This window comes from Anguilla anguilla, chromosome 6 (genome assembly GCF_013347855.1).
Source record: "Anguilla anguilla isolate fAngAng1 chromosome 6, fAngAng1.pri, whole genome shotgun sequence".
Lineage (NCBI taxonomy): Eukaryota > Metazoa > Chordata > Actinopteri > Anguilliformes > Anguillidae > Anguilla > Anguilla anguilla.
The window spans coordinates 36,395,310-36,408,446 of NC_049206.1; the positions used below are offsets into that span (position 1 = coordinate 36,395,310).

A 13,137-nucleotide genomic window follows, 5' to 3' on the forward strand; every position below is an offset into this window, starting at 1 on the left:
AATCCTTGTTTCATAATTTGTTGAATTTCTTCCAGGCTGTAATATAGTTCTACTTGAAATTGTGTAACTCCAATGGCTTTAGACCTGGAGGGCTGGAGTCACTGCTGGCTTTTGTGATTTCCTTTCAATCGGCAACCAAAGTAGGCTGTGGAAGCAAGGTGTGCACACTCTTCCGCCAATCAATCAATTCATCAATCGAACTTCATTTATATAGGACCTGTCATACAAGTAAATGCAATTTGAAGTGCTTTCCATATAAATGACTTGATTCAAGCACTTAAGTACAGGAACACATCAAAAATCATTCGACACAGCTGCCCTCCAGGATTTCAGATTCATGCATTAGATTGTGAACCAGGGCTAATTAAAGAAAATTGTTCATATCTGTCTTGATGCTTAACATTGTGAAACCCCCCCAGTATGCAGGGTATACATATATGGCATGTGGTTATGATACAATATGTATGAAAGAAAATCATAACTGCATCCAACAGGACTTTTTGTCCTGAGATGGAAATACATTTCAAGTCCATTATGCTGGCCCATCTTGTAGCCTAGCAACCGTGTTGAAAAGAATAACATCATCTGCCAGGGATGCGGGAAAGAGAGTGGGCGCAAAGCATTTCATCACATTTGGGGACGTCAGCACCAGAAAGTACTGCAAACATTTAAGCTGAAAGAATTGAATGCTGTCCCAACATTTGATGTGAGTCCAAAGTACAGTATATTGTCGTTGCCAGTTTTTGCCACAATTCATTTGCATTACCTTAGTTTTGTGGAAAATATTTCTGTTTGTTTGACATCAATTTAATAATCCAACAGATAATTTAAAATTAAAAGTTAAAATAAAATGACTGTGAGTGTTGCTGTCCCAGGAAGTGGACTAGGTTGGAGCAACCAGTACTGTACATCAGCAGCAAACTCAGCCACAGGGAGAGTCAGTACAGTACCAATGAAAATAAATGTCTCTCCATAGAATGGTCTGTTCTGACTCACCGGTACTACCTCATGTGGAAGACTTTGCCCTATATTCCAATTATTCCAGTGGTTCCACTGAATGAACAATGAACGACACAAACTCTAGTATCACCCAGTAGTATCTGGCCCACCAGCTGATTCCATTCAGGGTGATTTGTTTCCGCTATCACTTGCGCTGATTTAATCTCCTGGGAAGGGGTTTTATGAGCCACGCCGAATCCACCTCAGCTGCATTTCAATGGTGTTGGAGTGTGGCAGGGCTCAGTCTGAGAAAGGTAATCAGGGCTTTCTGGGGTCACACCTACTCGTCAAGTAGACACGCACACCTGGCCCTCATTAACTGATCAGCCCAGGGCTTAAAAGCGTGCTTTCCACATTAGTTGTCTGAGATTGGTATCCACATGGTGAGAGAGACAGACGGGAAACCAATCTGGAAAGCTTCCATTGTGTTTTCATTAATTATATTTTCCTAGATCCTGTGAGGGTAGACAGAGAAGATTTTCATTTATTTTATTTAGTTGAAACAGCATGTCTGATAATATAATTCCAGTGAAAACCGGAATTACTAGATCTCCCTGTGTCCAAATATTCTGTCCCTCCCAGGGGTGTAATATGGTGTGTGATGCTGTCAGATGTGCCAAACAGCCAGCAGCAAAAAAGTCAGGGACTTAACAATGAGGTAAGAACCATAGTGCAGCCAGGACTGGAAATGATGATAAATATCTTACTATATTTCTTCTCAGTGGTGCCTAGCTCATGCACAGGGTGCATAGGGTGGCTTCTCATAATTACCATGGCACTTTCAGCTGCAGTGTCTCCCAGAGTCTAGTTTAAACCGCTTTTAGCTCAGTTTATGTAGCTCCATCTTTAATTTTTTTTTTTACAGTTATAAGTAAGACTAAAGAAAACAGAAGATGGTGACTGAAGTAGTTTTCGAGCTTGTGCAACAACCCCTATTTTTGGACTATGAAGGTAGTTTGAGGGTTAGTCCTCAAAAAGAGGAGAGTCACCTGACACCTGAGAGTCAGTCATGGCAAAACTAGAAAATTTTAGGTATGTGCAATGATATGGAAAATGGTGTCTGCCAGGCAAACATGGTACCTATCTACAGAGCAGACAGCACAGGCCTCTGTCTAGGGTTGGTTATTGTTTAGATTTTATCGATTCCGGTTACTATTCTGATTTTTATCACATTTTTGTATGAAAAGAAACCAAAATGTGTTGTACACAGAACACCTTTACTTTCAGCATTAGGCTGCCATAAAAAATAAATTGTCATTTTGGGAAAAGAAGTGAAAAGAAAAGAGACCATGTATAACAGATTGCACAATGAAGTCTGGATATCTTATTGTCAGGTTGTCCTACAAGCGATACAAAAACTCTTTGCATTTGAATGGATCTCTATGGGAATTGGGGGGTGGGACTAGATTAACCCTGGATAAATTTTTAATTGTTCACTTGTTGTGTAATTATATATGCTCCACATCTCATTAGCAGTTTAAAAGACATCAACAGTGTACTTTTTAGTGTACTAATAGACTTGTGGTTACCTGAGATATTTCCAAGATGTGAACAGCATCTTTCGCCGTATAAATCTGGAGCCAGACTATTTTTCAGCGCAGACCAAAAGCATGCAATATGGAGACTGTTATCTAGGCTAAAGGACCTTTAGGGTGGAGGAAGTAAACCTTTACATCCTTGCCAATTAATCTACCTTCTGTCTGCTAGGAGGAATGATGAAAGCTGTGTATGCCTTCGCTTTGCAATTGCAATTCACCCTTAGACAGTGATCTCATACTGATGAAGGTCACTGAAAGGAAGTATCTCTCCCTCTCTGTTATTTATATCATAGCAATACCTTAGTTCATGTTTGGGCAAAAGTACACCATGGTCCAGATAATACAGGCAGGGATCAATGCTGCATGGTAAAGTCTCAGTATCTTATCCCTACACTGCTAGACCACTGCTGACAGGACAGAGAATGTATTGTGTACAGGAGTCTGTGTCACGAAAGTGACTATTGGGTAAAGTGAGATGCAGCTCCCATGGAAGGAGAAAAATAATGTTTTGGGTAAAACACCTGATAACCAAGAATTTCAAGAATTTCATGAATTATGAAAATTGAAACTATGACACCGGTGACTCAGCTGTCGGTTAACATGATAGCGTTCTGGACACTAATATGTCATGTAAAATATTAATTACTTTAATAATTACTGAAATTATTAATTAAAATATGTTTCAAAACTAAAATTGTGATTATTATTTAGAAATGTAAAAGACAGCTAAACTGAATTGAAACTGAATAGTTTCTCAGAGGTCTCCTAGTAGAGAGGTCTGTCCATGGGTCACTGCCCCAGCTATTGCTGGTCTGAAAATTGGTGAAAGAGATAATGAATCTGTACTTGACCATTATTTATCTCCTTTGCTTCAGCTTTTGGTGTTTTAACCTAATTTCTAACCTTGATTACTTTCTTTTTCACCAAATTTTGTTTGTCCAACTGTGTTTGCAGGCCAACTTTCTCACTGCAGTCAACGCAGGAGCAAAAGCTCCATAGGGCTGTATACATGTAGCAAGACCTGATAGCAAGACCATAATGCTCACAATGTTCATATATTTGGCATGGTACATATCATAATGCATCATATTTTCTTTTAAAAATAATTTTATCAGCCAGACTATGGGTGTGTGTATATATATATATATATATATATATATATATATATATATGTGTGTGTGTGTGTGTGTGTGTAAAGATGTAGTTGGTCAAGTCGCCAAGGGGGGTGGTATGGAAGCATGCAGGACAACAAAATCCAGTGCAAAAAGTAATACCAATGTTTAAATTTCAAATTTCACGGGTTGTTTTTAAAGTGTTCCTCAGAATGCTGAAAAATTATTTACTTTTTAATAAGTTTAATCGCAAGTTTAATAAATTCATTATTAAACTTATATTCTGTATTGTGTGGTGATGTTTGGACTCCTTCCCAAAAAGAGAATATCCAAACCTTAATGCAGCTTCCCTGTCAGTTGTTTGGTATAGTCCCTTGGAGGGAAATTCAAATTGTACTCCCTATTTAAGCCGTGGGTTTTGGGACTGCAGGGGACTGGTTAAGGTAGAGGTACCGTATGTGATACTTCGTGAGCCGTTGAAGCAAACATTCATTATTGTACTGTCTAGTTAAGACATTGTGGCTGTTAGCCTGTAAATTATCTTTGGGTTTTTGATTTTGTTTATTTATAAATTTTTTGTCTATTAGTCCTTTGTTGTTTATGCTTACACTTCTTATCACTGTAAATAAACCTGGCACTTTTTGCACTGGATTTTGTTGTCTTGCATGCTTCCCTACCGCCCCCCTTGGCGACTTGACCAACTACATCTTTACACACACACACACACACACACATATATATATATATATATATATATATTTATACATACACAGTTGAGGCCAGAAGTTTACATACACCTCGGCTAAAGACATTCAAACTCAAATTTTCACAACTCCACATATTTCATATTACCATACATTTCCTGTGTTAAGTCAATTAGGCTATCTACTTTATTTTCATAAGAGGTCATTTCAAAATAATAGCTAAGAGACAGATTTATTTCAGCTTTTATGTATTATATCAGATTTCCAGTGGGTCAAAAGTTTACATACACTTTGTTAGTATTTTGTAGCATTTCTTTTTAATTGCTTAACTTGAATCAAACACTTGAGGTAGCCTTCCACAAGCTTCTTATAATACTTTGCCGGGATTTTTGCCCATTCCTCCAGACAACTGGTGTAACTCAGTCAGGGTTGTGGGCCTTTTTGTTCGGACACACTGTTTCAGATCAGTCCACAAATTTTCTATGGGATTCAGGTCAGGGCTTTGTGATGGCCACTCCAATACTTCACTTTGTTGTCTTTAAGCCATTTTGTTTCAACTTTGGAGGTATGCTTAGGATCATTGTACTGCTGGAAGACTCAGTTGCAACTAAGTTTTAACTTTCTACCTGATGTCTTGAGGTGTTGCTTCAGTATTCCTGATGATGCTTCCTGATGATGCCATCTATTTTCTGAAGTACAGCAGTCCCTTTTCCCAGCAACATAATGCTGCCACCCCCATGCTTCACAGTTGGGATGGTGTTCTTTTGGGATTAAAAAGCCTCACCCTTTTTCCTCCATACATAGCGCTGATCATTTTGGTCAAACAGTTCAGTTTTTGTTGCATATGACCAGAGAACACTCCAAAAGGCTAGGTCTTCGTCCTGATGATCACCTGCAAACTTCATTCTGGCTTTTTTTCAGGCTGTGGCGATGAAAAACTCTCTTAATGGTTGATGCAGACACTTTGGTACCTGATGCCTCCAACTCCTTCACCAGTTCCTTTGTTGTTGTCTTGGGGTTCAGTTGAACCTTTCGGACCAAAGTTTGTTTAGCCCTGGGAGTTCATTTGTGCCTCCTTCCTGAACGATGCAGTGTCTGTGTGGTCCCAAGATTTTTATGTTTGCATACAATTGTCTGTACAGATGCTTGTGGTACCTTCAGTTGTTTGGAAATTGCTCCTAAGGAGGAACAGAAATTGTGGAGGTCAACAATTTTTGAGGTCTTGGCTGAGTTGCTTGGATTTTCCCATGGTATCAAGGCAAAAAAGGCAGTGGCTCTAAAGGTAGGACCTCAAATACAGCCACAGGTACCAATTAAATCCTAATTAACTCCTAATTATAACAATTGGCCAATCAAGAAGCTTCTAAAAAGTCATTACATGAACTTCTGGAATCTTCGAGACTGTTTAAAGTGACAGTCAACTTTGTGTATGTAAACTTTTGACCCACTGGAATTCTGATATAGTGAATTAAAGCTGATATAAATCTGTCTCTAATTGATTGCTTTAAAATTACCTCTGATGTGAACAAAGTAAATTATATACATATATATATATATATATATATAATGAGAAATCTGCTCAGGTATTTTTGATGTTTGTTGTTTAAAAGAACATCTGTTTTGTCAAGGGTCAGGGACATTGTTTTGATCAACCAAAAATAACCTTGATCCACTTGGGTGTCTGCAATACCCACTCCAGATGACCCAGATGGCTCACCTCTCAAACATGATGAACAGGTGAGATTTTCCCAATATAATGTTCCATGGACCCTTTATTTATCACTTAAAGAACACTGCTGTCAAGAGGAGAGGAAACTGAATTACAATACCATGTTCATTTCATTCCCGTGACATCAATATATGCACATTAAAAAGACATCTGTAACTGAATTATAAGTGACATATGAGTGAAAATGTGAGAGGAGGCATGCTCTGAATGAAATCCAAGGAAAAAATAAAATCCATGGGCCAGCCATCTTTTTTATGGTCACTGTTCATTAGGACACTAATTGGATTATTCATTCAGATTATGACATTATTTCAATTATTTCAGTCTGTTAATAATATGATAATAATGATATTAGCTGCAATTACATCTGGCTCCCTAAATCACTGTATATCTATTGCCAATGGCTGAAATATCTTAATAGCTATTGATTTCATACTGTTGCATACAGTACTAATTCCACATGGATCTCAACTAATCCAGTTTAATTTGCCTAATTTCATCAACCAAACATAGGGGTTCCAAACGTTGTTCTGTAAATTTCCATGGGCACATCTGCTCATTTGAACAATAAATCCAACTTCTGAATCTCCACTCAAGGAAAGCAAATGTGTAAACAAAACACATCTAACACATATAAAGGCACTCAGGCTAAGCAGGCTTTTTAAATGTCATTCAGATAGGCATTACCCTTATCAGTAATGGGCCAGAAATGGGAAACTATAAACAATGAAAACAAAGAGTTCTTCTTACATTGCACTTTATGTGTGGGTCTGCAGTGAATACTTGAGTACATGACAAAGTGGATAACAGAAGTCTATGCACAAGAAGCAGAACTAATGCCTCTCATGAAGTGTCAATACAATTTACAGAAAGAGCAAGCTGGAGAATACAGTTCCTGGATATGTTCCAGGCATTCTTTCATGTGACTAATTATGGTTTTTGCAACAAGACACTTTTAAATTCCAAAATTCTACCCCAGAGTGGCTGAAATGCATATTCCCAGTTCTTGGTCTTTTTTCATGCACATTTGTACAGCTGCAATGTGGCTGGAGAATACTACCAGTTTTCAGTATTGTTTCAGGTTTCTGTGTTGACTTTCCACATGGATTAAACAAGCTGAGCAGCTTGGCAGGTGTGCTGTGGATGATGAGCACTCAACAAACATAGAAGGGAAAATAAAGGAAACAAAAATTTTTCAAAATATCACTTTCAAATATCTCTCTCACAGTGCTAAATGTGGATTTTTCTGTTAGTACCCAATGTGTCTCATATATTTTCCAGATAACTGAATAAACTCAAATATGGGTCATCAGCACTTTTCTGCGGTTTCATCGCTGCACAAATTAGGGTACACATTCTGAAATAAAAAGCCAGCCAGCCCATGGTTTTGGGAATGTAGCACAAAGAATGTCAGCGTACAGAAGATATCTGGACTTGCACTGTCACCATAAGTCTGAAAAATAAAAGGCTTTCAATAGGCAAACTTTGTAGTCACCACCTTACACTTCAGCACAATGAAAGTTCACACGCAGCATGCAAATGACTTGTTTAGTATAATTTTAATAAATAAATAAAATTACTCACACAATTAGAATTATATCAACATCAAAAGAAAATCCATTGTCTTACCTGCGCAGCCATAAACGAGAGGTCCATTATGTTATTAGTTTAAGGCCAATTCACCCAAGACACAATTTAAAAATGGGTGACTGATGTTCTCATTCCTCAGAAGAACATTTGTCGTTTTCTGCCTTCAAGGTCTTCTCATTTTCATTTTGAAATCATGCTTTTCCTAGTGTGTGGGGAACACTTCTCTATCATGTTAACAGATCACACTCTGAGCAAGAGAGGGTGTGTACTAACGTATGTTTGTGAGAGAAAGTGAAAAAGAGAGGTGTGTGAGAGTATATGCGTATGTATGTTTGTGTGTGAGATTGAGAGAGAAAAGGGAGAGAGAAATCGCTGGTGTGTGAGAAGAGGGAGGGAGACACAGAGAGAGGTAGACAGAGTGTGATGAAGGAACAAGCTGTATGATGCCTCTGTGTCTCGCTCTTCCTTGCTTGCTTGCTCACTCCCTCCCCCCTATTAGTGTCGAGACACAATGATCTCTCTTGTGTGGCTGAAAATAACGTGAATTCTCTGTGCTCTTCACCATTTTGATGACACAGCTGATGTCTTCTGTTGGCTTTTTACTTGTCTGATGGCAGCTTGTTAGCTTTTAATCATCAGTGCTTGCATTGGCTTTCATTATGTGCTTAATGATGTAGCCTCGACTGGGTAGTTATGACAGCTCCTAATTGAATTGCCTCTCCAGTGCACATCAGACAAAGGAGAGAGAGTTAAAAACTATGCACAATATTTAATGAGGATGGGTCCCTCACTAGGTGATATATCATGTTATAAGCCCTGATGATAAATCATTTGCTAATCTGGTTATTAGTACTTCCAGTATATTATATTATAATACTATTTAATACTTCCAGTCTTTAATATTTAATACTTCCAGTCTGTTTCCAGATCTGTGGCAGCTTCCTTTGACTCATTGTCTCAAGGAATGACATTTGTGGAGTTCAGTTTCAGTTTATTTTGAGTTCATAACCCCCTTTCTTCCTTAACCCTTTAGCACACATGCCAAATCTTGCCAATCCTTACCCATTTAATGAGTACCCCATTTAAAGCTTTATAACTCCAGATGGAGTTATAAATGGCTTAAATAAAGCAAGACATTTGTACCATTTTGGCAATGTTCCAACTCTTACGTCATCAGAAATATCCACATTATATAATACCACTAACCTATTTAAAGTCACTCAATTTAAAAAATAACGTATGTAACCGAAATATTTTAGCAGTAATACTTACGGATCCTAATATTCAGATTGAAATCGGTTTAAAAGCCCAAGCAGAATGAAAATGCTCCATATAAACACCTCAATCAGAATAAACAGGCCCAAACCGATTGAAATTTCAGAGGGGTAGTTTAAACCTTTTCATAAACCGATCAAAAGGAAAATTGTACCATGTAAACGATGAAACTGATTATTTTCTGGCTGCGTTCTATCTGCGCATGCCCACCGTCTTGACGTAAATGCGTGATGACGTACCTTTCTCTCCACTGATCAAACATGTGATGTAGGGGTGGGCGATATGATGATATTAGATCGTGAACGATTAAAATGTCTCCACAAACTGCATTTCCAGAGAGATCGGGAGTATCAGGCTACAGTGAAACTGCACATTTTATCAGTTGCACTGACAACGCTCATACAAGGCATCCAACGTTGTTTTCTCAGCCAAACCTAAAATCTATTTTTTTAGTACTTTTGTGATTTTTTTCTGTGCCAGCAAATAAGTCAGAGGTGGTCCAGTGAGGTATTTTGGTTGCTAAGGGAACGTGTATCAACCACCCCATATAAATGAATGGAACTTGACATAAATTTGCAAGCATACTGCAGAAGTGTCCTATCTTCCGTATTTGAGATTAATATGACAAAGGGTGGTCGCTGTCAGCACGTCTAGGAATCCGTACATATACATAGTTGTAAGCCAAGTCGCAGAACGCAAAATAGCCGTTAGGAAAGCAGTTTGAAATTATTAAGCAACGTCTGCGCCATTGCTTTTAATGGGTCGCAATGAGATAATTCCGAGCGTGTTGCTTGTCTTAAAGTTGATACCGTAAATAAGACTGTATTAATATAACTACATGTATATGTATGAAGTTGGTTTTTTACATTTAGAAAGTTTATTATGTGTATTTTTTTTTACAGGACTTACATTTTAATAGGCAATGATGTCCAGTTATCTCTAATAAATATGAAGTAAATACACTACTGGTTAATATGGTCGATGCGCGCCCCCCCCCCCCCCCGGGTGGTCGATAATAGGTGCTCTCACTCTTGCTATATAGTTAGTACAGGTGCGCTATGGGTCTGGATGGCTGACACTATGTGGAATTTTTAAGAGTTCAATTTATTCCGCCGTACTTTTGTAAGTAGAAAAATAAATTCAGGCACGTCTTCGTTTCAAAATAGGTTGTTTAATGTAGCAAAGGAACTAGTGGGTCTGTTACCCAAGTACAGATAAACACAGAACCGACAAATGACGGAGACAGTGAATACTTATACCCTGTTCCTTCAAGGAAACAAAGGGCCAAATGGTTATCTTAAACACATCACCGGGAAAGGGGGGGGGGGGAGGTAATCAGACATTGGGGGGGAAGAAACAAGGTGTGGGGGAGTTGGACTGAAGTAGGGGGTAGAGGATATCACACAATGGTACTGCATATCAAAGTGAGACAATTTGACTGGGCAAGGGGGTAGAGGATGTAGCACAAAGGGTGTGATTAAAAGGTCAATTTAACTGAGTGTGGTGGTAAACAATCAATGCTATCTGTAACTGGCCCACTACAATGTGAGACACCTCAGAAGGGTAAAATGTGGCTCCCATGTTTTCCAACATTCCCTACTTTTTTATTTTTTATAAGAAAGTCTTCTATATTCCAAGGTGTATGTAAAGTAAAGAATATGAAGCAAAAACAAAAAAGAAAACATAAAAATTAAAACAAACCCACAAATTATTCAGGGGTTATTTCTGAGCCATCCCACAGTTTCATTTCTATCAATGACTTTCTCCAACTGTCTTTTTCTGTTTATGCCAGCAATAACACTGTGTTTGATCATTGGGGATATGAATTACTATTAGACCTACAATTGCCAATAATATCCAGTTCCAAAAATGTGTTTTCATCAGAGCATCCTTGTCGCTTCAGGACTGTGGCCTCTGTCTGGGCCAAGCTCACCTCCATTTTTGTTCTGAGTAGTGTTGAATCACTCTCCATTAGAGCTTTCTTCACCTGAGCATGAAGACCTGACACATTTGACTGAGGAACCAGGTAGGCATCCTCCCACTTGGTCAAGCTGTTGGACTCACTGGCATCAGTAGTAGGTAAACGAATGTTCTCCATCTGAACAGTGTATGCTGGTGTAAACCAGAAACCAGGGGGTGATTAACACCTTATATTATTATATGGAAATCCTGTGGGGTGACTCAGAATACACCAGTGACACTGGTCCACCACGCTCTCCACTTCCTCTAAAGGATGAACATTCCTCTCTGTGGACAGTTCATTATAGTTAATAGATATAATTATTGCATGACTTTCATGCATAACATGTATGAATGTAATAATCTGTTGATTCAGCCATTCCCTTATACTGATCAAACACGACAATGACATTAGCTCAATAAACAGCATGCATGAATACCATATTTACATCATATTATAAACCCTTTTTTTTTCTTTTTCCTTCTGGTCCAAAAATGATGCCTTCTCTAGGAATAGGGTGCAGTGGAGGACATTTGCTTCAGTCCAACTGCTTGAGTCTTCCCATTCCTTTAGCGGTTGGCATTGTCTATTCTCAAATGTAACTTCATACATATATGTATTATTATTATTATTATTTATTTATTTATTTATTTTTAACCATATAAATTTAGATGCATCATTGTTAGACCAGGGTAATATGTAGATCCATGCTCCATGGCCCATCTCCCCTGGTTATCCTGTCCCTCATCTCAACTAGTTATTGCCTTATCATAATGTGTCCAATTACGTGCTTTTACTGTCACAATGAATTCTTGTATTCTTGGAAACTGTCTTCCACCCTCAATCATGTGTTCTAAATGAAGATTCACTTGATACTTTCCATGTGTCCTCTGTTGTGAACGCTTCACCATCTTTCCACCTGTCTGATGTCCATTCGGTGAATCCAACATCAACTGCGCGTATTGTCCTTGACACATTGTGTGCTGTTTATGAATATGATAGGAATGTCCCACTTAGTGCTGACCTCCAACCTGTTCCTGAATACCAGGAGCCTCATCCTCATCACGATTAATTCTGTAGGGGAGAGAAAGACCAAGTGTGAGTGTATATTCTTATGCAGTTTTAATCATTTAAACATTGACATTGGTATCAAGTTCAGCTTTGTTATATAATTTCCATTGGTCCCAATGATATCAGAAATACTGTATTGCCCTACCCCGCTTTTGTATCACCAGTTTCAAATTTGTTTCACCAAGTTTGTTCATAACTTCTTATGAACCTTCTCAGTTTGCTTCCCAGCCTCCCCCTTTTAAATTTTTATTATTATTATTATTATTTTTTTTTTTTAAGCATCCCCGATTTAGAAAGTCACTGTATGTGGGGTTGGACTGTGAAAGGGATTCTCAGAGCCTTTCTGGCTTCTCTGCTCAGCATGTGCCTTAATCATAGACAATAGGTCTGTGTATGTAAGAGTGCCTTCAGTCTGGGGCTGTTCTGTCTGAGGCTGCTGTGCACGCAGCTGTTTTGGCCCTTTTCCTTCCATCCCTCCTCCTTTTGACCAGCAGTGTCGCTTGGAATGGCCAACACGCTTGCAATTGGCACACACACGGGGGCTTCTACACTCATTCTGAATGTGACCTGGCTTCCCACAGTTAAAACAATGAAATTTGGCCCGGCCCTTATTAGATGCTAGCACAGCAACCCTTTTTCTAGAGCTCTGTTTAGGGCTCAGTGAACTGAGTTGCGACTCATTCCACACAGTTAAACAGTCTTGGATATCCCTGCCTATGTGCTGTCTGACTGGCTGTGCACCCAGTTCTCTATTCAACTGTAACAATAAATGTTGGCAAGTAGGTGAGACGAGATCTTTATATTTATTGATTACCAAACTCCAAAACATTGGATCGTCACCTGTCAGTAGTGCTCTGTTCCCTCCACCTATGTTTCGATTGTACACAATCACAAATGTTCTAAGAAAATCAGTGGGATGGTGCCCTTTCTTAGGTACAAACTCAAGAATTTTATTCATGTCAGCTATAACGCGATAACCCACAGCCTCGCTCATTAGCCTTAACCTTGCGTCATGATTGGGGAAAACAACAGGGTTTCCCTGACCCTGTATGAATTCTAACGGAATAGTAACCGATGTAGGGAGCACAGATTGCAATAATTTACAACAGTCCTTGTCAGTTAGCGAGTGTATTCGCTGCAGCGTTTGCACCTTTTCAAC

General features: G+C 38.7%; 1 protein-coding gene across 1 annotated transcript in view; it reads right to left on the bottom strand.

Annotated features, from left to right (window-relative positions):
- Nucleotides 1-8,266, bottom strand: part of LOC118228975 (uncharacterized protein C14orf132-like) — a 61,686-nt gene extending 53,420 nt beyond the window's left edge. The window contains exon 1 of the mRNA XM_035420571.1: nucleotides 7,712-8,266. Coding sequence (XP_035276462.1) covers nucleotides 7,712-7,738 — 27 coding nt within the window. The 5' untranslated portion in view covers nucleotides 7,739-8,266. The remainder of the gene's footprint in view (nucleotides 1-7,711) is intronic.
- Nucleotides 8,267-13,137: the final 4,871 nt, after the last annotated feature.